At 44.5% G+C, this 27325-nt stretch overlaps 1 protein-coding gene across 1 annotated transcript in view; it reads right to left on the bottom strand.

The window, feature by feature from the left end:
- LOC147114852 (putative Polycomb group protein ASXL3) overlaps window positions 1-27325 on the bottom strand; it is a 440803-nt gene that overhangs the window by 268364 nt on the left and 145114 nt on the right. Inside the window, exon 5 of the mRNA XM_085992855.1 lies at window positions 13835-13962. Coding sequence (XP_085848981.1) covers window positions 13835-13962 — 128 coding nt within the window. The remainder of the gene's footprint in view (window positions 1-13834; window positions 13963-27325) is intronic.

Genomic DNA, 27325 nt, shown 5'->3' with positions numbered 1-27325 from the left:
CGACTGACACAGGCACCTTCTCCATCTAGGCCTGTGTCAATGCCTACTGCTGTGGAAGCCAGTGATGACTGCCAGTATCCTGTCAGAGAGCGGCGGCCTCCAAGACGCTTTGATCTGTAGGCTTAGCGACTTACCCACAAGACTGGGGCAGAATAAACCCCAGGGTAAAGTCAGGGGTTGAGGCAGTCTACCTCTACCCTAGGTTAGTTGAGTGCATTGAAAGTAACTTACCTGTTGAGGAATAATGTGGACCTTCCATTTAAGAGGGGAGGAATATGTTATGTATTGTGTGTTCTCCTCCCACCTGTGGTGGCGCTGTCACAGCAGATAAATGGTTGGGTGTTCTCTTGGTTAAGTTTAGCTCTCTTTGTTTGGAACTCTCCAGAACTTCCCTTTCCCTTCGAATAAAGCACTTCATGTTTGAATCTCTGAGTTCTGAGTTCTAATTGTGTCTAGGTAAAAAGGTACTGACACAACAGTCCTGGTCTTCAAACACTCTCTTCATCAGGCGACCGAAGGCTGCACTGGCACACTGAAGGTGGTGTTGGGCTTCGTCGTTGACGTCCGCCCTTGTTGACAGTAAGCTCCCGAGGTATGGAAAGTGGTCCACGTTGTCCAAGGCCTTGTTGTGGATTTTGATAATCGGGGGGCAGTACTGTGTGACGGGGGCAGGTTGGTAGAGGACCTTTGTCTTGCAGATGTTTAGTGTAAGGTCCATGCTCTCGTACGCTTCGGTGAAGGTGTTGACGATGGTTTGGAGCTCGACCTCCGAGTGAGCGCAGACGCAAGTGTCGTCTGCATACTGTAATTCGACACTAGAGGATGGGACCACCTTGAATCCGGACTGGAGGTGACGGAGGTTAAACAGTTTCCCATTTGTTCTGTAAATTAGCTCCACTCCAGCGGGGAGCTTACTGAGGGTGAGATGGAGCATTGCAGCAAGGAAGATCAAGAAGAGCGTTGGAGCGATGACACAGCCTTGCTTGACCCCAGATTGTACATGAATTGGGTCTGTGGTGGAACCATTGGTCAGGATCACGGCTTGCATGGCGGAGGGTGGTGACAAACTTTTGAGGGCAGCCGAATTTGAGGACACTCCATAATCCCTCACGGTTGACAGTGTCGAAGGCCTTTGTGAGATCAAAGAAGGCCATGTACAGCGGTTGGTGCTGTTCCCTGCATTTCTCTTGTAATTGACGTGCGGTGAAGATCATGTCCATTGTGCCCCTTAGTGGGCGGAATCCGCATTGCAACTCTGGGAGGAGCTCTTCGGCCACTGGGAGGAGGCAATTGAGGAGGATTCTTGCGAGTATCATCTTTCTTTGGGGATTAAATGAAAAAGGGCTCCTCCTATCAGCAACTACAGTATTTACGCCTTGACCAGTGCATGAAAATACAACGACAGTCGGAACAGTTGTGGTTAGCAATAGAAGTTCCGGCTGTCAAGGAGAAACATGCCTTTAAAAAAATGGAGGTTCTCTAATACTGGAGACAATATCCCAAAAATCACTAGATTTGCTATAATTAAGGATTAACAAAGTGTTGTTTTGGTGTTATAGAGTGCATCATGAACCCAGTGTTATTTACTGTGAGAGGGCATGTGTTGTAACAATTGCACATTACCGCTGCAAATGAAAGGCTAGCAAGAACACTCAAGCCCAGTAGCTGTTTAAAGTGTTATGTCTTTGAAGTTGCTCATGCCAGCCCAGTTCAGCTGTTTTCTAAGTAATGGGAATGGAGGCCCATTTGATGACCAGACAATTACAGTTCTAATCAAACAAGCGAGGAAGTGGAAGACAGCATCAAGGGAATGGAGAGAACAGTTCTGTACAGAAAATACAGTTTTGAAGTAAATTATTAGGCTACTTTGCTGAGCTCCTTTAAACCTGTGTGCACAGCAAGAATTCCAGAAAAACCATTTAGACTGTGAATGCTTGGAAGGAGACCCAGCAGGATGGTGCCAATTCACTTAAAAAATCTAGTTGCCACACAAACCATACTGCTTCCTGACAGTGTCAGTGCTATGTATGTTCACAGGATTAATACTGCGCTTCTACCTATAAGGACAAGCTGGCCTTCAACTGGCATGAACTGTCTGCACTGGTAATGCAGCAAGGGATTACAGAGCCCTTAACTTGATTCAAGAAAGCCATGTTGTAAATTGTAGAATAGAGTGTAGAGGAAGCAGGAGATTGTGAAACCGAAGGCTTTCCCTGAGGTCATAGCAAGCACCATAATGTTCATGCCATGTAACGTTCCCCTAATAACAATCATGTCGGGACATGTTGACTTGAGTAATAACATAGAGAATACTATGCAATGATAGTAATGATACAATCTGATAGAATCTAGAGTTTGGCTCATGTGGTGGCACTCTCACCCGAGTCAGAAGCTTGTGAGTTCAAGCACAATCTATGTTGACAGTTCAGTACAGTCCAGTATTATTGGAGGTACCACATTTCAGATGGGATGTTAAACCGAGACCCTGTCTATCTGTTCAGGTAGACGTAAAACATCCTATGGCACTCCTCAAAGAAGAGCAGGGGAGTTCTCCCAGTGTGTCGGTCAATAATTAGCCCTCAACCAACACCACTGCTGGCTACTCACCCCAATTTCCCATTGCCTTTATAATTTGTGCTCACCAAGATTTATACCATCAACCTTTAAACATAAAGATTTTCTTCTTGATTTCATTTTTATATTGACAGCCTTTCAAAATGAAGATTTCCCCCTTGCTGCCAACTTATAAATAATATATCTGCCTTTAAAAAAATCAACATTTTCCTCTTCAGTTTATTTCTTTTATACTTCTAGTCTTTCAAATTAAGATTTTGCCTGCACCAGCAACACGCAAATAAAGAAATAAATACCAGCCTTTCAAAGTATTCATTCCTCTCCCCCAAATCAGGAACCTAGCTATAAATAAATACCAGCCTTTCAAAACATGCATTGCTCCCCCTGCCAGCAACCCCAAAATAAAGAAGTAAATAATGACCTTTTAGAATAGGTATTTTCCCTGCTGCCAAAACTAAAAATAAATAAGTAAATAGCCACCATTGCACCTGCAAGCTGCTTGCCCTGATATATAATTCATAATTCACCTTTATTATTGCTCCTTGCCCACGTTTATGCTACCAACTGTTAAAAATTATGCTTTTCACCACTGGCACTGGGGATAAAATAGGAATAAAAAAATACCCAGATATAAAAAGTAACTAAGTAGGTGTACCACCACCTGGTGTTGTTCATAACATCCTGTCACATTTTGAGATTTTTTATTTCTTTACAAAAAAGGATTTGGAATGAACCATGTTTAAATATGTTTCAAAATAAAGTAAATTTGCACATTTAAAAAAAAGCCATTGGCTGCAGGTGCTGAAGATGTGTATTAACATAGAAACATAGAAGATAGGAGCAGGAGTAGGCTATTCGGCCCCTCGAGCCTACTCCGCCATTCAATGAGATCATGGCTGATCATCCAAATTCAGTACCCTGTCCCTGCCTTCTCCCCATATCCGTTGATCCCTTTAGCCTTAAGAAATATATCCAACTCCTTCTTGAATATATTTAATGAATTGGCCTCCACTACCTTCTGTGGTAGAGAATTCCACAGGTTCACCACTCTCTGGGTGAAGAAATTTCTCCTCATCTCTGTCCTAAATGGCTTACTCCTTATCCTTAGTCTCTGACCCCTGGTTCTGGACTCCCCGGCCATTGGGAACATCCTTCCTGCATCCAGTCTGTCCAGTCCTGTTAGAATTTTATAAGTTTCAATGAGATCCCCTCTCATTCTTCTAAACTCCAGCGAGTATAAGCCCAATTGACCCAATCTCTCCTCATACGTCATTCCTGCCATCCCAGGTATCAGTCTGGTGAATCTTCGCTGCACTCCCTCCATGGCAAGAACATCCTTCCTCAGATAAGGTGACCAAAACTGCACACAATACTCAAGGTGTGGTCTCACCAAGGCCCTGTACAACTGCAGCAAGACATCCTTGTTCCTGTACTCGAATCCTCTCGCTATGAAGGCCAACATACCATTTGCCTTCTTAACCGCCTGCTATACCTGCATGCTTACCTTCAGCGACTGGTGCACAAGGACATCCAGGTCTCATTGCACTTCCCCTTCTCCCAATCTATTGCCGTTCAGATAATAATCTGCCTTCCTGTTTTTGCCACCAAAGTGGATAACCTCGCATTTATCCACATTATACTGCATCTGCCATGCTTCTGCCCAATCACCCAACCTGTCCAAATCATACTGGAGTTTCTCTATTAAACCCAGATGAGCCAGTTTGTGGAATGTCACAGCTCACAGTCTATTTCACACTGATACAATGAGGTTGCATTGTCTCATCCCAATAAGCTTAGATGGCCTCTATTCATTGATAATAGCAGGAGATGTTGTCCCCCTTTCTTTAAACCTGCGCCCCAAGGAGGGAGGAGAGGTAGCTGGTTTTATTGACAAACCTACTAATTAGGGAAGGAGTCAGCAGGACGGCTCTCCTGAGAAAACAGAGAAAGGGAAAAAGGGACACATAAGCTTGGGCTAGCAAGGGAAAACTCACTCACCTCAAATCTAGAGTCAGGCATGGTCAGAAGTTTGACCAGGAAAAGATAAGCGAGCCCACGGATAGGGATAGTGTAGCATTTTTTTTTGTTGCTTTTCTTCTTTTCAAGAAGGGTTTTGCAGTTAGTGGAATCAAGATGAGATTTGATTACTTCTTTGCTCTGTACTTGCACTTGTATTTTTTTTATTCATTCATGGGATGTGGGCGTCATTGGCAAGGCCAGCATTTATTGCCCATCCCTAATTGCCTTTAGAAGGTGGTAGTGAGCCGCTGCCTTGAACCGCTGCAGTCCGTGTGGATTATAGTTTTTCGTTGCAGTCTTTGATAAAACTACCTCGCTAGGCCATTTCAAGGGGTAGTTAAGAGTCAATCGCATTGCTGTGGGTCTGGAGTCACATATAGGCAAGACCGGATAAGGACGGCAGATTTCCTTCCCTAAAGGACATTAATGAACCAGATGGGTTTTTATGACAATTCAGTAGTTTCATGGTCATGATTATTAATACTAGCTTTTTATTCCAGTATTTATTTAATTAACTGAATTTAAATTCCCCAGCTGCCATGGTGGGGTTTGAACTCATCTTTCTGGATTATTAGTCCAAGCCTCTGGATTAGTAGTCCAGTAACATAGCCACTATGCTACCGTACCCGTTTCATATCTGGCCATGTCTCACTAAATATTTCAGTCCATCGTTGAACAGACTGGAAAAGTGCATGAGTGCACGTGAAAGACATGGGGGGAGAAATTGAGTCGCGCGCCCTTTGGGGCGCTAACTTCACCAAGGCAGGTAAGCCCCCTGACCCCGTCGGACATAGCATCTGATGGTAAGTCAGGGGGCACAACCGAAGTTCGCGGCCGGGGCGATGCGCAGCGGGGCCCCAATGGTTACGGCCGCCGCTAACCTCCCGCTGAAATTCGCAGGAGGCACTGGTGGCGCCGTGTTAGTTGCTCTGCACCCCTTAGGGCGCTAATGGGAGGCGCAAAGCAGCCAAAACTTTTCCCCCATGATATCCAATCCAGATCACAAGGGGATCCTATTGTTATATCCTTTGACTACACTAATGTACAATTAGAGATTGGGCAGTATGGGCACATGCCTGAACACAAGATGCTCAGAATACTTGGGTGTCAGCCATGGCTCAGTAGTAGTACTCTCGCCTCTGAGTCAGAAGGTTGTAGATTCAAGTCCCATTCTAGGAACTTGAGGACATAATCTAGGTTCAGTGACACTTTAGTGCAGTACTGAGCAGAGTGCTGCACGGTCAAAGGTGTTATCTTTAGGATGAGACGTTAAACTGAGGCCCTGTCTGCCCTCTCAAGTGGACGTAAAAGATCCCATGACACTTTTTGAAGAAGATCAGGGGTGTTCTCCCTGGTGTCCTGGTCAATATTTATCTCTCAACCAATATCTCTAAATAGATTATCTAGTCATTATCTTAGTGCTGTTTGCAGGACCTTGCTGTGTGAGCAAGTTGGCTGCCGGGTTTCCTATATAATAACAAAAATACTTAATTGGCTATAAAGTGTTTTGGGATATCTCAAGGTCATGAAAGGCACTATATAAGTGAAAACTCATTCTTTATTTACGGGAGTGACAAGCACCACTGCACCCGAGAGAATATCTAAAACATAAGAGGAACTTATTATAAAACAACATATTTTCTTACTCACCATGAATAAAACCACAGGGGATTTTCTAGTAATATATTAAAATAGTTTGGTTTTCTTACTTTGCCATGATAAGGATACTGTAGTAACCTTCTGTGTGACACCCAACCACATGAATTTCAATAGGCAAGTTAATTTTAGAATGGTCAGCAGCTGCAATGCACACTTTATCCATTGATGGCGATGTGGCACTTCTGTCTTCACTGGAAGAACCCGCTTTAGCCTATTTGAAATAATTAAATGACTGCTTTCCAAATTTGCTCTCCAAAGCCACAAATCTACAGATATTTTGCTGATGACCTTTTTATCTTGTTTAACTTTTAACTATACCAGCAAGTTTTACAATTTCTTGGTCCTACTTTGCCCCTGGCTTTCTCCTTGGCAATTAAATTATTATGGCCGCATGCAATAAATCCTGAACTTGCGATCTGTCAAGTTCTGCATAGACAGATGATCTGCTGTGACTTTCAAGTCCTCATTGAAATGACGTGCTGCCGAAATGTTGGGCTAATTGCCCACCTACTGCGCATCAATCAGCGTAAGGGGAGGGGGGAATAAGAAAACTGTATAATAATTAAAAACGAGCACGTAAAAGAACATGGCAGGCAAAGGCTCAGTTTGAGGGGTGAGATTGTTGTAATTTAAAAAAAATCTTGCAGAGTCTTCCAGTAAATAACTGCACTTATGCTAATGTATTCCCCGTGCTTTTTAAAGCCAAGTACTGTACTCACACCATTTAATTTACAAGTTGTAACTACATAATAATACACGGGCTGTCTATGTTTCCTGATTAGCTAGTGAAATGAGCACCGCCCCCACGTGATCCCAGGTATGCTTACATACAACGGTGCACCCCTGGGATCTGTGGGTCACTACGCTGTGCACGACTCTGGAGCGTTTCAAAGCAAGTTTTCATTTGGGGTTTCTCGCAAGGCACGCCGCCAACTGCAATTTCAGGGCCATTATCTCTTTTCCAACCCCGGGACATCGCTGCAGGAGTTCCTCAGAGCAGCGCCCTCGGCCCAACTATCTCCAGCTGCTTCATCAATGATCTTCCCTCTATCATAAGATCAGAAGTGGGGATGTTCACCGATGACTGCACAGCGTTCAGCTCCATTCACAATTCCTCAGATAATGAAACAGTCCATGCCCACATGCAGCAAGACCTGGACAACAGGCTTGGGCTGATAAGTGGTAAGTGACCTTCACGCCACACAAGTGCCAAGTGACCTTCACGCCACACAAGTGCCAGGCAATGACCATCTCCAACAAGAGAGAGTCTAACCACCTCCCTTTGACATTCAACGACATTACCATCACCAAATCCCCCATGATCAACATCCTAGGGGTTGCAATTGACCAGAAACTCAACTGGACCAGCCACATAAATGCCATGCGACTAGAGCAGGTTAGAGGTTGGGTATTCTACAGCTACTGGATCAGCTCTTAATTCGCCAAAGCCTCTCTACCACTTGCAAGGTATAAGCCAGGAATGTGATGGAATACTCGCCAATTGCCTGGATGGGTGCAGCTGCAACAACACTCAGGAAGCTCGACACCATCCAGGACAAAGCAGTCCTCTTGATTGGCAGCCCATCCACCACCTTAAACATTCATTCCCTCCATCACAGGTGCACTGTAGCTGCAGTGTGTACTATCTACAGGATGCACTGCAGCAACTTGCCACGGCTTCTTCAACCACATCTCGAAAACCCGCGACCTTCACCACCTAGAAGGACAAGGGCAGCAGGTGTATGGGAACACCTTCAGCTCCAGGTTCCCCTCCAAGTCACACACCATCTTAGCGTGGACATATATCGCCATTCCTTCATCATTGCTAGGTCAAAATCCTGGAACTTCCTGCCTAACAGCACTGTGGGAGTGCCTTCATCACATGGACTGCAACAGTTCAAGAAGAATGTTCACCACCACTTTCTCAGGACAGCTAGGGATGGGCAATAAATGCTGGCCTTGCTAGTGACATCCACATCCCCAGAATGAATTTTTAAAAAAGGACTACATCCCAACATCCAAAACCGCAGTGCCACCAAGGGCTACCGGACCCCAATCTCCCCCTTCTCTACAGCTAATCTCGAGAACTTCCCTCTTTCGCCAGTGCTACAAAATGCTAGGTCCCCCAATGCAGAGCTGACCCTCTCCACAGCTCTGCCAATGTCCAGGACCTTCACCTCCTACAAAAGCCCAGGGCACTGTCCTAAAGGTGCTGAACTGCACTATATCCCATTTTAATCATAGAATAGTACAGCACAGGAGGAGGCCATTCGATACACTGTTTTATAACAGCAGTGGTGTAGTGTCATAAAATGCACAATGTAATACCAGTAGGGTTAGTGGTTTACAGGACTGACTAAATTAAGCTGTCGTCTTACTTTTATCTGTGTTTTAAGGTTTGAATTCCCATTGAGTCTGCGCGGACTCTTTCGAAGAGCAATCCTGTTAGTCCTACTCCCCCTCTCTTTCTCCATAATCCCTGCAATTTCTTCTCCTTCAAGTATTCATCCAATTTCCTTTTGAAGGTTATAATTGAATCTGTATCCACCACCCTATCAGGCAGTGCATTCCAAATCCTAATGACTCGTTGCGTAAAATTTTTTTTCCTCATGTCGTCTCTGATTCTTTTGCCAATCAACTTAAATCTGTGCTCTCTGGTTATAGACCCTTCAGACATTGGAAACAGTTTCTCTTTATTTACTCTATCTAAACCCTTCATGATTTTAAACACCTCTATCAAATCTCCTCTTAGTCTTCTCTGCTCCAAGAACACCTCCAACTTCTCTAGTCGATCCATGTAACTGTAAACCCTCATCACTGGAATGATTAATTAATTAATGTTGTTATTTGCTAGGCATCACCTCATTCTGATATATCTTGCTTACTATCTTGCTTTGTACCATGCGCTTTTAAAAAAGATTAAAAATTGAGGTAGGGTTAGATAAAGAACCATATAATAATAAAGACAGCTGATTTGCAGTTTTCATGAAAAAATGGACAGAATACAGGGATTCAAACTTTAAAACACAGATAAAAGTAAGGCGACAGTTTAATTTAGTCAGTCCTGTAAACCACTAACCCGACTGATATTAGATTTTATGACACAGCACCACTGCTGTTATGGTCCAACTCACTGAACAGCACCATGGGAGATCTACTATAAACATATATCTATATATCAAAATTAAAAATCTAATGTCTGCATGCACTTCCTGTGTCAAATTTACCTTTATAAATTCTTCTGTCCACATTTATAATGAAAACTGCCTATGTAAATTTGTCATACTATAATTGCACCCTCTTACCAGTACTTGTGCTGTAATGCCTCAGTTTTGGATCTCCCAGTTCCTTATCCTGTACTGCAAAGAAATTCCTATGCTTCAACTAGATCTGGGAATGGTAGCATAGTGGTTATGTTACTGGACTAGTAATCCAGAGGCCTGGATTTATGATCTGGAAACGCGAGTTCAAATCCCACCACGCCAGCGGGGGAATTTAAATTCAGTTATTATTTAAATAAATGGAATAAAAAGATAGTAATGGTGACCATGGAACTACCGAACCCATCAAGTTCAACAATGTCCTTTAGGGAAGGAAAACTGCCATCCTTACTTGGTCTGGCCTCTATGTGACTCCAGACCCACAGCAATGCGGCTGACTCTTAACTGCCCTCTGAAATGGCCTAGTGAGATAGTTTTATCAAAAACTAGGGGGGCAGATTATATAGCCTCTGCTGTTTCTCTCTTTGAGACAATGAAGAACATGGCCAAGCAATGTTTCCTCGAGGCCGCGTGGATGTCTGCCGGTCCTGCACAGCCCAGGACCGGCTTTTCAAATGTAAAATTTTGCACATGCACAAAACTTTGAACGGACTGCGTAGCTCGTTAAAGAGACCGCGCACCCAAAAAAAACTAGGGGGAACATTGCTGTCAAGGATTAGATTTATATTCTAAAGTTTTGCTTGATTTATCTTTGAGAATGTAAAGAAACTTTTAAACCATTCCTCAGGAAATTAAATAAATGGGTGTAGTCCTTGATTGAGTGGATCGTATAGATCGTAAAAGGCACGGGCTTTATGGGTCAAATAGCCTTATCTTGTTCCATGCCCTTTTTATGTTCTTTCAGAATATATTTAATATCACAATGCTAAAGCATTAGTAGCATTTTTCTTTTTCTATCTGCCTCTCCTGGTGCTTTCTCATTTTGCCTCTGTTCAGAGTTGCCCTGCTGTGGTATGTTTTCGTGTTGGGAATCAGTACCATTCCTCTTTTTTTCTATTGTTCTCCAGTTAAACAAGAGTGTGTTAATAAGAGATCATCTAAAGGAGGTTCCACTAGTGCCAGGAGAAGCACAAGAACAGAGCAGTGTGAGGCCTGAGTGAGTGGATTTCTCTTCCTAAAGTGACTCTCTAAAGGGCTGGAAAAGAATGAGTTGTGTGCATGGAGATTTCTCTTTAGTGTGGGACTTCCCTACTAGCAACTGATGGGTGGGATTGACAGGAAAATGATAAAAACGACAATGAACCTGAATGGAAACAAGCCATAAAGCACAAAGCTACATCACTATCACTGTGGCAACACAGAAAGATATTGGCAGCAGCAAAGAGATAGAAAGAGAAACTAAAATTGACTAGATAGCTCAAGGGAAGTTAAAAATACTGTATATAATTGCTGTTAATGGGACAGGGTGGCTGTATGGTTCCAGGTATAACCTTTAGGAATGTAAAAAAATGAAAACAGTCAACTTAATTTCTATCTTAATATGCATGCAGAGATACTCCAGCAGACAAAAACAAGACATCAAGGAATGGGAACCACACCCTACCTTCTTATGAAAGTGGGAGTAAGGGGCAGGGAAGGGCCCTTTTTTGAACAAGTGTGTAACATTTGCAATCCTCCAGTCCTTTGGCACCACCTCGTATCTAAGGAGAATTGGAAGATTGTGGCCAGCAGCTCCCCAATTTCTACCATTGCTTCCCTCAGCAACCTAGGATGCATCCCATCTGGATCAGGTGACTTATCCACTTTAATTACTGCCAGCCTTTCTAGTACCTCCTCTTCATCTATTTTTATCTCATCCAGTATCCCAGCATTCTCGCCTGAGTCAGAAGGTTGTGGGTTCAAGTTCCACTCCAGAGATTTGAGCACACAAGTCTAGGCTGACACTTTAGTACAGTGCTGAGGGAGTGCTGCACTGTCGGAGGTGCTGTCCTTCAGATGAGATGTTAAACTGGGGCCCTGCCCCGTCTGCTCTCTCAGGTGGGTGTAAAAGATACCATGGCATTATTTTGAAGAGCAGGGGAGTTATTCCCGGTGTCCAGGTCAATATTTATCCCTCAATCAACTTCACAAAAACAGATTATCTGGTCATTATCGCATTACTGTTTGTGGGAGCTTGCTGTGTGCAAATTGGCTGCCGCGTTTCCTATATTACAACAGAGACTATACTTCAAAAATAATTCATTAGCTGTGAAACGCTTTGGGACATCCTGAGATTGTGAAAGGTGCTTTATAAGTGCAAGTCTTTCTTTTTTCTACCTCCACCAATAGACCTCCATTTTGGTCCCTAATCAGCCTCACCACTCCGCTGACAACCCTTTTACCGTTAATATGCCTACAGAAGATCTTTGGATTCCCTTTTACGTTAGCCACCAATCTATTTTCCTACTGTCTCTTTGCCCCTCTTATTTCCTCTTCCACTTCTCCTCTGTACTTTTTTATTCAGCCTGATTCTCCCTTGTACTATCAAGTTGATATCTGTGTCACACCCACTTTTTCTGCTTCATCCTACTCTATAACTCCTTCATCATACTCTGGCTTTGGTTGCCCTCCCTTTCCCCCTTGTAGGAATGTACCTAAACTGTATCCTAACCATCTCCTCTTTAAAGGATGCCCATTGCTCCATTACATTTCTCCTGCCAGTCTTTGATTCCAATTTACCTGGGCCAGATCCCTCCTCAATTTGCTGAAATTAGCCCTCCTCCAGTAAAGTATTTTTATTCTAGATTGCTTCTCGTCCTTTCCATAACGAATCTAAACCTTACGATACTATGGTCACTACTCCCGAGGTGCTCCCCGACTGTGACATTCTCCACTTGACCCACTTCATTCCCTAGGACTAGATCCAACAATGCCTCCTTCCTTGTTGGGCAAGAAACATACTGGTCAAGAAAATTCTCCTCAACACACTTCCGAAATTCCTCCCTTCTCTGCCCTTAACACAATCAATGCTCCATTCAATATTGGGGTAGCTAAAGTCTCCCGATATCACTACCCTATAGTTCTTGCACCCCTTAGTAATTTCTTTGCAAATCGGCTCCTCTATCTCCTTCCTACTATTTGTGGCTTATAAAATACACCAAGTAGTGTAATAGCTCCTTTATTGTTTCTTATCTCCAACCAAATAGATTCTGTCTTTGACCCCTCAAGGACATTCTCTCAAGAATATAGAAAGTGCATGGAATTCTTAATGGAATGTGGAGTACACAGCTCTTTAAAAAAATAGATCAACGATGTGCTTAAAAGGAGGATTAAAGATTGTATAAGGATAAATAAAATTTGTTTGCATCACCTCTGTTGAGTTGGTAGCATTTTTTCTTCTGGGCAACAGCCCCATACTCAAGGTTTGAGCTCATAATCTACCCTGACACTCCAGTGTGGTGCTCAAGGAGAGCTTTATTGAGAGGCAATGTCTGTAAGAAAATAGTAAGCCAAGGTCTCATCTGCCTATTCTTAAAGATCCCATGGCAGTATTTGAAGAACAGCATAGAGTTCTCTCACTGCCATACCCAGTATTTATCCTCAACCAATAATACTAAAAAGTAGATTCACAAACATTCTTTGCACTGTTTGTTTATGGGACATTGCTGGTGTAAAATGGTTATTGCATTTGCCGACATAGCAGTCGCTGCACTTCAAAAATAATTCCGGCTTTGACATGATAATAATAGTATTTTATATAGTACCTTATCATCATATGAAAGTGTAGAACACATTGGTTCTATAATCCTAGAACCTTGGCAATACCATTTGGGGAATGCTTCCAGTCAGGAGTGAACAATATCGGTGAAATGTTGAATTGATGAAATTTGATGAATTAATGAATTTTGCTTGCTTTTCCTGTGGCATTATGGAGAAATTACGCTTTTTTGTACCTTATCTATGGTTAGACGTCTATTTCCTAAGATTAAATAGGGTTGGTAGAGCCTATGATAGATCAAATTATACAGATCTACAGAACTGGTCAGCATAACAACATTTTCTTACATTCTTATTTTGTGCTTTAATTATCGCTTGAGATCATATATTTTGGGTGGAAAAAACACAGCCAGCCGACCTAAAACAAAAGATCTGAAGTTCACTGAATATGCTGGGAGAAAATAAAATATTTAACGCAAAGAATGTATCAACTTCGGCCTAGGAGGAGAAACATCACTATAAATGGTCCAATCTGAAAGGGGTTTAGTTAAGAGTCTAACTGACTGACACATGGCAACAAAATGAGGAAAAGTAATTAAATTAAGTAAAACAGAATCTCCAGAACATTACACAAAGAGTGAAGATTGCATATACTTTAAGCTTACCTGTTTTAATGCTTTTTTGGTGTGTTGTTGAGTAGAAGACATCAGTTTGTTTTGTGCAACTGTAGTTGAAGAACTTATATTATGTGGAGAAGAACTCACATCAGGCACATGTTTTGGGTCTGGAAAAACTGGAAAAGGAAGGTAGAAAATGTTGGATCACTGACCATATTGTAGGTCTTCCTCTTTGTATCAAAGAAGTTCAATCTATGATTTTAAATAGAGATTTTAAATTTACAATAGAGGAGCAAACAAATCGTGATGTGCAGAAAAAGACAAACAAGAGCCAAAATTTTCCAGTGCTAGCGGGCACGATTGGTGGCGGGTCGGGTGGGAAAGTTGTTATTTTTGACAGCGGGTTGGGGAACCCAATTGAGATGATTATCAGGTAGTTAGCAGGCACTTAAAAGCCTTTTTTTACATACCTTTTAGATTTCCCTGCATGGCCACAGGATTCACGCAGCTCGGGAACCACGTCTGTCAACCTTAGGCGGGAGTTCAGTGGCCATTGCTCCAGCTGATTACTTGACAGCAGGAAATGTATAGTAAAAGCTCCCACCTGACAGATGATCACTTTCCTCCGGCTGAAGCTGTTGCCCAGTCCATTTACAGCACAGATTATGCAGGCTGCAAGTCTTTCCAGCAAAGTCTCCATCCAGTCTCACCTGAGAGAGAAGAACTCTCTCACCATTGACAGAATGCTTCTGTTATCTCTACTTCACCTGCCGTTTATTCCATCAACATGGGTGCCATTTATACTGTCTCACCTTGGTCCTCAGAATCGGATCACGATCAGCCCCAACACCAGCAGCACCAACAACAACACCAACCTTCTCCGCAATCACCTGAAGCTCATCATGGCCAGATTTAATTAACTTTACGCTATACATCCATATGATTGCCACATGATGCGTCAGGTTGGCACCACCCCACACCAACACCATAAAGCCCAAGTAATTCCTTTCACCCTCATCACCATTGCGGGGGGGGGGGGGATACCGTTATGTCTCACCATTCACTGTAACTCACTAAGCCACTTTCAAAGGTGCACACAAATCTGTCCAAGACTGGAAAGTGTTGAAAATAAAGATTTTTATGTTTGACACCACATTAACAGAAACTTTAGATAAACATTGGATAAAACACCCAAGTGGCTACCCTTGTGTGTTGTTAGTTGGTATGATTGCACTAGGATGAGGGTGAGTGTGAGGGGTGGCTAGTGAGATGGGGATGTGATAATGTAGATAGAGAGAGAGGGATGGGTGGAGATGCAAGGTAAGTTGGTGTGAGTAAGGATGTGCAGGAGTAGGGAAGGGAAGGCAGAGTGATGGGAATGTGATGAGAGGCACAGCAGGATGCAGTTGAGTGTGGCTTTGTACTAACGTTTCCTGATCTAATGAGATAATTGAAATGTTTGCTGCACTGCACCCAGGTCCTCCTGACCACATCCCTGCTTGTGACCTCCTCTGCAATCTGCAACCAGGCTGTCTTGCTCTCCTGAGGAGGTCTCTTCCACCCATCAGAAGGGAAGAGGACCTCACTGCATGCTCTGACTCCCTCCATAAGCATATGGAGGGTCATCGGAGACCCTGGGTGCAGCCCTCTGCCTCTGTACAGTCATTGTCAGTGTTTGCAGCACTCCAAAGCTGTAGTGCACTGACAGCACTATGTTAGATTAAACTTCAAAAGTTATGTGGCCACGATCCTTTTAAAGATCCTGGCTGAAAACATGTCTTGAATGACGTCACCAGACCCGCTCCATCTCATTGGGCTGGGTTACGCGCTGGATGGGTTTAATAGGCCCTATTAAGGTTAGTTCATTTTCTACAGCGGGATGGAGTGAGCAGCGGTGTCGGGACCCGACATGGCCACCGCCCACACTGGACCCGCCGAGATAAAGAAAATTCCAGCCAAAGTCTTTGGCTTTGTTTCTGGAGGCATAGGACACAATAGCATGTACAAGACCTGATTTAGGTTACAATTGGACAACTGTGCAGAGTTTTGGGCACCCCTTTATAGGAAGCATTTAAAAGCAAAAAGATGCTACATAGATCCATTAGGATATTCCAGGGATGAGGGGTTACATTTATGAAGAGAGATTTGAAAATTAGACCTCTTTTCACTAGAGCGGAGGACATCCTCCATCAATTTTTGTCTCCAAGTTTGAGATCATCCATGTAGCTGCCCCTGCTGTTCCTATTTTTACTCTCCCCTTTTCTCCCAGACCCCTCCAGTCTCCCAACCGTTTCAGCCCCAATACCGCACCATTTTCTAGATTCTCCCATCACTCCCTTTGCCCTTTCAAAACTCATCTCTTGCATGAGACCTGCCTCCTGCCCCATAGATCCCCTCCCCATTCAATTCCTGATCACTCAGCTACTGGTTATGGCCTCCATGTTAGCTAACAATGTTAATAGTTCCCTTTACATAGGCACCATCCCTCCTCCCTTCAATACCGTGCTCATCATCTCCTGACTCACCCTCAATGAATCTGTCCTCTCTCACCATCAACCCATCTCTAACCTCCCTCTTAGCTCTAAAGTTCTGCAGCTTGTCATTGCCTACAGCTCTGTTCCCATCTCTCCAGGAATTTCCTGTTTGAATCCTTCAAGTCTGGCTTTTGCTCATGGAACAGCAATGTGGCTACCCCAGCAAAAGTCATGAATGGCATCCTCTAATGTTGAATTGAAACTGAGGGTAATCACAAGATATTTAATATTCTGAATGATTACAAGGGAAGACATGAATAACATGCCTACCCTAAACAGAGATAACCAAAGTAAAATTAATGATATTGAAAAAAATAAAATGGATGCCCTAGACAGGCTAAGAGAACTCAAAACAAACAAATCAAAAGGGGTAGAAGGTATTCTGCACAGAGTGCTGAAAGAGACTGGTGAGGACATTTGTGAGGCACTGACAATCATTATGAGAGGGTCACTACACTGAAGAGGTGTCAGTAGAGTGGAATCAGGCTAATCTAGTGTATATTTTCAAATGGATAAAACAGACCCAGGCAACTACATATCCAGTAGTCTCATTTCCATTCCATTTAAATTGCATCAATTATCAGGAGTATCTGTACAATAGTAACCTAGTAAACAGTAACCAACATGGATTCAGAAAGGGAAGATTATGCCTGCTCAAACTCCAACTCCTTTTGTTGTGTATGTACCTTTAAGAGAATAACTGGTCTAAGACTGCAGTACCGGCAGTGACCACCCCTGTATAAAAGGCGCTAGAGAGCCTCAGTTGTTTAGTTTCGTTATGGACTTCCACCAGTAAACATCTGTTTGTTTTCACTCCTGCTAGTCCGTGTCTAAATCATTCACGGACTTAACACTGGCGACGAGGAAGAAACGTACTTACCTGCAACTCGGCAGCAGCTCCGACGACGTTGTTGAAGGTCGGAGCCAGAAGAAAGAAAAAAAAAGAGTCCATTGGAATTCGAGAAACGGGCGTCGGCCATCAATCATCGGGTTCAAGGCTTTGCAGGAGCGACTTTCCAGAGCCAGGCTGGGTTCCTCGGTCCGTGGTTTCCCAGCTAATCGGGCTGGTGGCAGGTAGTGCTCTGATCCTTCCTGGGCTGCGGCGGGCTGAAGCTCGATCGGGTGGCCTTTCAACGGGGCCGGGCAGCGAGTCGGGAAGCAGAGAGAGAGAGAGGGTGGAGCACACAGGGCGCGGCCGGTGTTTTGAAGCTGGGCAGCGTTCGGACCTCAGAAAAGGGAGGGAAGTGTCCCAGAGGGTCCGCTCCACGACGGGAAAATAATAAAAGAAAAAGAATACGCGCAAGAAACCGTGGAAAGCAGCGCTAACAACAGCGGGGAAGAAGGCAAAGCGCGGGAGGTGCCATTTTGTTAAATCGGAGAAGAAGGCAAAGCGCGGGAGGCGCCATTTTAGATTTGCAAGATGCCGAAGTCTGGTTGTATCACTGCTTTTGATAATACATTAGAGGACTGGACCACGTATGTGGAAAGAGTCGAGGTATATTTCGAGGCAAATGAAATAGCGGAGGGGAAAAAGGCATCAATATTGCTAAACTTAATGGGCGCTAGAACGTACGGCCTATTGCGGAATCTGATTACTCCAGCCAAACTGAAGGCGAAGAGTTTTAATGAAATTGTTGCTGTTCTACAGGAGCACTTAAACCCTGCACCGCTGTTGATAACAGAAAGATTTAAATTCCACAGGAGAACTCAGCACAAAGATGAGACCAATGCTGAGTATCTTACGGAACTACGCAAGCTATCAAAGCACTGCCAGTTCGGAGCAGGACTGGCAGATACCCTACGGGACAAATTTGTCTGTGGACTCCTGAGTGAAGGAACACAGAAGAAGTTACTCGCAGAAAAAGAGCTGACGCTAGATAAGGCTTTCAGCGTGGCAGTATCGTATGAAGCAGCAGCCAGGGGAGCTGCAGAAATTCAACAAAAACCACAGGAATACGGCACCCACGAAATGACACGGGGATTTGCAAAATGTTATCGCTGCGGCAGAACTAACCATGACCAGAAGGACTGCTGGTCCAAAGGCAAAATATGCAGACAATGCGGGAAGATTGGGCACATTGCACGAGTTTGTAGGTCTGTGAAGAAGACCAGCGACAACAAAAAGGCTACTAAGGAACCGTACAAGAAAGTACAAAAGATGACGGACAGTAGTTACAAAGACCAGAGGAGCGATAGTGAATCCGGAAACAGGAGACTAAGCTGTCTCAAACTTCACAATGTAATCGCAAAAGAGGATCACCGAACCATTTGGGTCACTCTCACGATAGCAGGGTCCCAAGTTAAAATGGAATTGGATACAGGATCAGCGCTAACCGTCATGAATCGACGAGACTACGAGCAGCTATTTTCACACATACCCTTGAGAGAGACATCCATCATCTTGACGACGTATATGGGGCAAAAAGTATACCCCAGAGGAAAAATAAGGGTGCCTGTCGAATACAATGGCAAGAAAATACAGAAATTGTATCTCGACATACTGCCAAATGGTGGACAACCGTTATTGGGACGTGAATGGATCAGGAAGATAAACTTAGATTGGCATTCCATTCATGCAATGGCGGTGGACGGTAAAAAGGATGAAGACGTCACTCCTGGACGATTGTCAACAATATTAGCTAACGCCAAAGAGGTATTTCAACAAGAACTGGGCATGCTTAAAGGCGTAACCGCCTCGTTAAAAGTAGAAGTGAATGCAGTTCCCAAGTTTTCAAAGCGAGACCGGTACCATATGCAATTCGCCCAGCCGTCGAGGCAGAGCTGGAGAATCTGGAGAAGGCGGGCGTGTTGTCTAAGGTCGACTGGAGCGAGTGGGCGACACCCATCGTTCCTGTCATGAAGAAAACGTTAAGCAATAAGTCCGGAGAGCCAAGGAAGATTCGCATCTGTGGGGATTTCAAGGTGACAGTGAACCCTGTCCTTCACACAGTACAATATCCTCTTCCAAGGATAGAAGGCATCTTCGCCTCACTGTCTGGAGGGAAGCGTTTTACAAAAATTGACCTAGCACAAGCATATTTGCAGATGGAGGTTGAAGAGTCCTCTAGGAAGTATCTCACGATAAACACTCACAAAGGTCTTTACCAGTATCATCGATTGGTATTCGGAGTAGCATCGGCTCCGGCGATATGGCAAAGAGCGATGGAACAAGTCCTGCAAGGGATTCCGGGGACTCAGTGTTACTTGGACGACATCCTTGTAACAGGTGAAGATGACAGTGAACACCTTAACAACCTAGAACAGGTGCTCACTGGACTACGGGAACATGGGCTGCGAGCCAACCGCCCCAAGTGCGAATTTTTTAAGAAACAGATATCGTATTGTGGCCACGTGATTGATGAAGAGGGGTTACATAAGTCCCCTGACAAAATTGAAGCGGTTGTTAAGGCCCCAGCGCCTGAAAATGTGTTGCAACTGAGGTCATTCCTCGGGTTGGTGAATTACTATCATAAGTTTTTGCCGAATTTGTAGACAATTCTGCACCCACTGAACACCCTGCTACGAATGGGGGTAGCATGGAAATGGAGCGATGATTGTAAACGTGCTTTTCAGAAGAGTAAGGACTTAATCACTTCGAAGGAAGTATTGGCTCACTACAACCCAGCACTGCCAATCAGGCTGGCGTGTGATGCGTCTCCCTACGGCATTGGGGCGGTACTGTCACATAAGTTCCTTGATGGTTTGGAGAGGCCGATAGCTTTTGCGTCACGCTCGTTAACTTCTGCCGAGCGTAACTACGCCCAGATTGACAGAGAGGCCCTCAGCCTAGTGTGGGGGGTGAAGAAGTTCAATCACTATCTGCACGGTCAAAAATTTACTCTACTAACCGATCATCAACCTCTTGTCTCCATTTTCAACCCTCAGAAGGGCGTATCGATAATGACAGCACAACGGCTGCAGAGATGGTCCCTTTTCCTCGGGGCACACCAATATGACATCGAGTACAAAGGAACTAAACAGCATGGAAATGCTGATGGATTGTCACATCTACCATTGCCGACGGTGGAAGGAGAAGACCTTGCAGTGGATCCAATGGAGTTATTCCACTCGACCATAGTCGAATGTCTCCCTGTGACGAATGCAAACATAGAAAGGGAAACACGGAATGACCCGACACTATCACGGGTCTATGATTTAACGGTGAAGGGATGGCCAGCACATGGCGAACCACTGCTGCCAGCATTCTCGCCGAGAAGAGAACAGCTGTCAGTGTGCAGAGGAACCTTGATGTGTGGATCCAGAGTAGTAATTCCACCTAAGTTGACGGATAGAGTGCTCAATGAGCTTCATGAGGGTCATCTGGGTGGGGTAAAAATGAAGAGCTTAGCCAGAGCGTTTGTGTGGTGGCCGGGAATCGATAGAGAAATTGAAGAGATGACCAAGAGCTGTGCAGGATGCCAGAAGGTCCAAAACGCCCCACCAAAAGCTCCTCTGCATCCATGGGAGTGGCCCTCATCTCCATGGCAAAGAGTGCACATTGATTTTGCTGGTCCCTTCATGGACTCGATGTTTTTAATTGCGGTGGATGCACATTCAAAGTGGCCAGAGGTAATAAAAATGTCCTCAACCACCACGGGAAAAACTATCACAGTTTTACGAACCATATTCGCCAGGAATGGGCTGCCTGAACACATTTGCTCTGACAATGGACCACAGTTTGTGTCTGAAGAGTTCCGGAGGTTCTTAAAGAACAATGGTGTTAAGCATTACACATCTGCCCCATATCATCCAGCCACTAATGGATTGGCCGAGAGGTTTGTCCAAACATTCAAGAAGGCTATCAAGGCAATGTGTAATGAAGATATACCCCTACAACACAAGGCGGACAACATGCGGTTACCAACCAAACTCCAGCCATGATGTTCTTCAATCGAAGACTACGATGCCGCTTGGATTTGGTTAAGCCAAATGTCCGAAGAGATGTGGAGAACAGGCAGTTTCAGAATATGAATGAAAGGCCGACCAGGAGTTTTAAGATAGGTCAACCAGTTTTGGCCCGGGACTACCGCACTGAGAAATGGCAGCCAGGAACGATTTGTACACGACAAGGACCTCTCATGTATACCGTGGACGTTGGGGAGAGCATTGTAAGATGCCATGCTGACCAGATTCTAGAGTCACTGGAAAACATCAACTCCACACCACGATCTAATACACCTGGTAATGAAATCAACGTTCCAATTGCAGCTACCGCAGAACCGGTAATATTGGAAGCAGATGAACCAGACAACGACATTGATTCCGACTCAACATTGCCAGAAGAACCTGTTACCCCAAAGAGGCGTTATCCAGACAGAATCAGGAAGCCTCCTCAAAGACTGAACTTATAATTGCTTAAACTTAACCACTGTATCTAGTAACAGTAATTGTGATTGTAATTCGTTATCATTTAGTTGTTAAATGAATGTTATGTACTGTTTATCTAAAAGGGGAGGAATTGTTGTGTTTGTACCTTTAAGAGAATAACTGGTCTCAGACTGCAGTACCGGCAGTGACCACCCCTGTATAAAAGGCGCTAGAGAGCCTCGGTTGTTTAGTTTCGTTATCAAATCAAATCAAATCAAATCAACTTTTATTGTCATTGTTAGTGCACAAGTGCAGTACAACGAAATGTAGGCTTGCGGCTCCCGAGAGTGTACAATTTGGATTAGGACACTTAAACATTTCAACATACATTTGTACATATATATTAGCATAAATATGACCATAATAAAGTGCATTGGCAGATGTGCAGGCTTTAGTGTTTATTTGTGGAGTTCAGTAGGATGACAGCCCTGGGAAAGAAGCTGTTCCTAAATCTGGTCGTACGGGTGCGAATGCATCTGTAGCGTCTTCCAGATGGTAGGAGGGCGAACAGACTGTGGCTGGGGTGGGTAGGGTCTTTGATGATGGACCGTGCCCTCCGTAGGCAGCGTTTCTGATATATATGTTCTATGGTCGGTAGCCGGGTGCCGGTAATGCGTTGGGCAGTTTTGACTACCCGCTGCAGGGCTTTCCGGTCATGGGAGCTACAGCTGCCATACCATACCATGATACAGTTTGTCAGGATGCTCTCTATAGTGCAGCGGTAGAAGTTAGAGAGGATCGGGGGTGACAGATTACATCCCTTCAGCCTCCTCAAGAAATATAGGCGCTGCTGGGCCTTCTTCACCAGAGAGGAGGTGTTGAGGGACCAGGAGAGGTCTTCCGTGATGTGGACTCCGAGGAACTTAAAGCTGGCCACCCTTTCCACCTCCGCCCCATTGATGTGGATGGGGGTGTGACTTCCGCCTTTGGACTTCCTGAAGTCCACGATTATTTCCTTTGTTTTCTTGGTGTTAAGGGCCAGGTTGTTGTTGGCGCACCACTTCACGAGATGCTGGACCTCCTCCCTGTAGGCTGACTCATCGTTGTTGGTGATCTTGCCTACTACCGTGGTGTCATCTGCAAACTTGATGATGGTGTTGGAACCATTAACAGCCACACAGTCGTGGGTGAAGAGGGAGTAGAGGAGGGGGCTCAGCACACATCCTTGTGGGGCCCCCGTGTTCAGGGTCGGGGGGGGGGGAAGGTGTGGTTGCCTAATTTGACAGACTGGGGTCTGTTTGTTAGGAAGTCCAGGGTCCAGTTATGGACTCCCACCAGTAAACATCTGTTTGTTTTCACTCCTGCTAGTCCGTGTCTAAATCATTCACGGACTTAACACCTTTGAGGAAATAACATCCTAAGTGAACTGTGGAAAGCCCTATGACATAGTGGTCCTAAATTTCTGCAGGGGTTCCACCCATCGTCTCCTGTTGTAACTTCAATAAGAAACTGGCAGAACCCCAGGGAAATGGCATAAGCGGCTGTTTTCAGAATGCTCTTTTTCATTTGTAATTATCTTGTGATCTTATGAACATTGCCTGTGGTGCACATTCCTGCCTGACATTGTTGATCATACTGTTCTCCTCCACTGTCCCTCTTCCATCATCCAGCTTAGTAGGACTGCTCTTGTGTTGTTCCACTTCTACTTACCTGGATGCAGCTTGCATTGTCACCTCAGGCTTTCCCCAAGGATCTATCCTTGGCTCCTTCCTTTGGCTCATCTATATGTTGCCTCTCAGTGACATAATCTCAAGCATCGGCCAGCTTCATATGTATGCTGTTAATACCCAGCTCTACCTGCCCGCCACTTCTCTCAGCCCTCCCCCAACCACTATGGTGCGCTAAGGCTGCTTGCCTAGCATCAAGTCTTGGATGAATTAATATGTGATTTTTGGTGCTCAACATAAACTCTGCTACCTTGACACTGATTCCACCCGGCCTCCCTGGCCTATCACTCAGGTTCAACAAGACCATGTTCAACCTTGGCATCTTATTCAACACTGAACTGAACTTCAAACTCCATATTCTTCCATTACAAAGACTGCTTATTTTGACTTCTGCAACACTGCCCACCTCCACCCCACTTTACCCCCTCAGTCACTGAAACCTTTATCCATGCTTTAATCACCGCAGACTCAGTTATTCCAATGCTTTCTGTGATGGCCTTCCTTTGTCCACGTTCCATGAACTACAACCAGTCCAAAATGCAGCTGCTCATATCCTGACCCCACTAAGCTCTTCTGGTCCATCACTCCCATCCTCAAGTTTCAGCCTAGATTATGGGCTGGATTTTGTCAATGGTGATGTGATGGAGGTGGGACTCCCACTTTTTGGGTTGTAGTCTCGCCTCCATCGATTTGTGGCCAACCCACGCAATCTTCCCTTGATTGACCTTGTTGAGCCGCCCAGCGGGCTCAGCAGGCCAAATAAGGGACACCCGGTTACAGGTGACATCAGGGATTGACATTTCATCTGTCAAGAGCTTTTGACAGGTGAAATATCAGCATTTGACAGCTCTGTGAAGCTGTCAAACACTGGCAATCTGACTTCTAACTTGTGTCCTTCTCCACAGACTCAGTTAGAAATCTCTCCAGAACAGAAAGCTGAATGCTGCAACTTTTGACAGCTTGTGGTCATTCTGCTTTCTGTGCCGGTGAGATGAGGGACTCCCGAGACCTGAAGGAAGGAAGCCTGCATTAGTAAGTAAAAGTAAGTAAAACTTATTTAAACACTTTACACACACCAAACACTTTGCACTCATGCACCCATCACTCACCTGAACACCGGACATCTCGAACCCTCCAAGCCCTTCAGCCCGACGGTCCGCCTCGCTAACTTGGCGTGGTTTGGAGCCGTCGGGAAGTCCACACTTCAGGGATAAAAATAGGGATTAGGCCAAAAACTGCCTGTTAACTACCTGTTAACAGGCAGTTAATTGGCACTAATCCCCTTCCCGCCTCGGGGAGGCGGGTCCCAGTACAGGTCGGGTACCCACCTCCTGGGAAACTGGCATGGAGGTGGGCTGGGGGCGAGAAGGGTTCGTGCTCCCCAATTCTGCAATTTTAACACCCCACACGCCTCCATTCCCACCTCCACGACCCAGGAAAATTCGAGCCCTATGTGCTCAATTCTGAAGTGGGGCTTGAAGCCACAACCTTCTGACATAAAGGCCAACATTGAGCCAAGGCTAAAATTACTTAAGTGGTTATGTATAATTAAAATAGGCTCTTCGAATGGGCATCGGGAATAATAGGAATTTCTCTGAACTGATCACAAATCATTTCAGACCCAACCTTCCAACAGAATTTGGGCCTGCAGCACTGCTTCCTTTATTACTTCTGCAAAGCTGAATCCGTCTACATCAGAGCTGAAATGAAAGCTTTGTGAAATGGCCCAACCTGGCCAAACCCATGATTACTCAGGGAAAGCTGAAAATCATTTTAACAAAACTGCCTATGTGTTATAGCAAACATTCAATGTCTGAAGTCACTGCATTCAACATATCGTTCGGCACATCCCTCAGTGGAGGCTCCTTGACCAACACTTTTGGTTGTGAGAGACAGTTGATGTAACTGAGCTAGTTTCATAGCCTGGGGGTTCAGTATTTGAGTACATTTTGATTGACATCTATTCCAGGGCTCGGGAAACTACTTTAGATAGTGTCAGAGACCATGCTAGCAGATGCTATATTACATTACAGTGACAAAACTTCAAAAGTACTTCAATGGCTGTGAAGCGCTTTGGGATATCCTAAGGACACGAAAGGCAGTATATAAATACAATTTCTTTTTTCAGGCTTATGTTGCATAAACTGTGCATCTAGGAAAAAAACAATCATCTCTTTATCAACACTTTTCAATGCAAAAACTAATTATTGAACTTTTTTAATGAGTACAAACATGTTAATCAAGTATTTAGTGAGCTCATTCACTAATAATCAAAACAACATGGAATTAGAACCAACAATTACATAAAAAGGATTGCTTTAAATTACAGTAATTGTTGACAAAATAGTGACCGACACTCATTTCTCTAAAGCAGAGGTATCTGAACAAGTTGTCCTTGGCAATCTGGCCTTTGGAGCCCAAGCAGCTATTTATATGTTTATATTTCTTACTTGCTGGTTTATTTGAATTTTGCACGCTTAGACGTTTGAAAAGGGCTGTTTTGGGCACAGCTGCTTTAGCATAGAATCATAGAATAGTACAGCACAGAAGGAGGCCATTTGACCCATCGAGTCTACGCCAGCTCTTTCGAAGAGTAATCCAATTAGTCCCACTCCCCCACTCTTTCTCAATATCCCTGCAATTTTTTCTCCAAGTATTTATCCAAGTTCCTCTTGAAAGCTACTACTGAATCTATATCCACCACCCTATCAGGCAGTGCATTCCAAATCATAACCACTCGCTGTGTTTTCCTCATGTCGCCTCTAGTTCTTTTGCCTTAAATCTGTGCCCTCTGGTTATGGACCCTTCAGCCCTTGGAAACAGTTTCTTTTTTTTACTCTGTCTAAACCCTTCATGATTTGAAACACCTCTATAAAATCTCCTCTTAGCCTTCTCTGCTCTAAGAAGAACAACCCCAGCTTCTCCAGTCTATCCACATAACTGTAATCCCTCATCCCTGGAACTATTCTAGTAAATCTCTTCTGTACCCTCTCCAAAGCCTTCATGTCCTTCCTAAAGTGTGGTGCCCAGAATTGGACACAATTTTTAAAAAGTTTATTTTTGGGAAGGTAGAAGTATTATTCTGGGCACTCAGCATTTTTAAACCAGTCCCCCTTTTCTCCAGTTATTGGTTCTTTCCAGAATATCCACCTTCTGCATCAGAAATGAGGAGGTGACAAGAGTGACCTCCTTGAATCCCCATCAGATTTTCTCCACCAGGCACTCATTCAGCACTCTGCTCTCTGCAGCAAGGTGACTGAGATCTGGAGCTAGTGGAATGGTAGACTGAACCTGGGTGTTACCACTCTGACACTGCACATTGGTGTCTCGTTGCACAATTCAATTTCTCCACCAAAGGTATTGTTACTTTAATGGTTTTAGATTAGCACGTCTTGAAATGTCTTATTTGCCTTATGATGACTTATCCATCAGTGGGCTTTGTCCTGCTACTAAAAACAGGCATGAAAATGGGGCTGCAGGATTATGCAATGGGAATGTTTTTCTACCTTTGTTATTAGAAAATTTATCAAGCCTGGTGGAGGAATGCTCCTACTGTGGCGACACGCCACCATTGGATATAATCCGCTCACGGCGGCACGGACAGTTTACGCAGGCGCACTGCCGGCAGCAGCCGCCCCCAGCCGGGGGCCCTTTCCTCCGGCAACTTGTTTCCCACAGGGACAGGCTGCCGGGAGCACTTCCTGTCTGGGGAGTATTTAAGTGGTTGCGCGGGCTTTTCAAGCTCTCCCTTTGCCATGATGTAGATTAAAGCTGTTGTGTTTCACCAACTCTGGTTTGCCGCAGTATCCCAACACTGGTGACCCCGACGCTCAGGACGAATCCTAAGCTAGCATGGCGGATACAAACGCAGTCACGGTTAAACTACCGGACTTTTGGGAGAACCTGGCCGAGGCCTGGTTCGTTCAAGCCGAGTCCAGATTCCGGCTGAGAAGCATTACAGTCGACGCCAC

The sequence above is a fragment of the Somniosus microcephalus genome, chromosome 7 (genome assembly GCF_052327205.1).
Source record: "Somniosus microcephalus isolate GS21.2 chromosome 7, FLI_Smic_1.0, whole genome shotgun sequence".
Classification (NCBI taxonomy): domain Eukaryota; kingdom Metazoa; phylum Chordata; class Chondrichthyes; order Squaliformes; family Somniosidae; genus Somniosus; species Somniosus microcephalus.
Note: the sequence above shows the minus strand (reverse complement) of the source record. Positions and strands in the feature narration are given on the sequence as shown.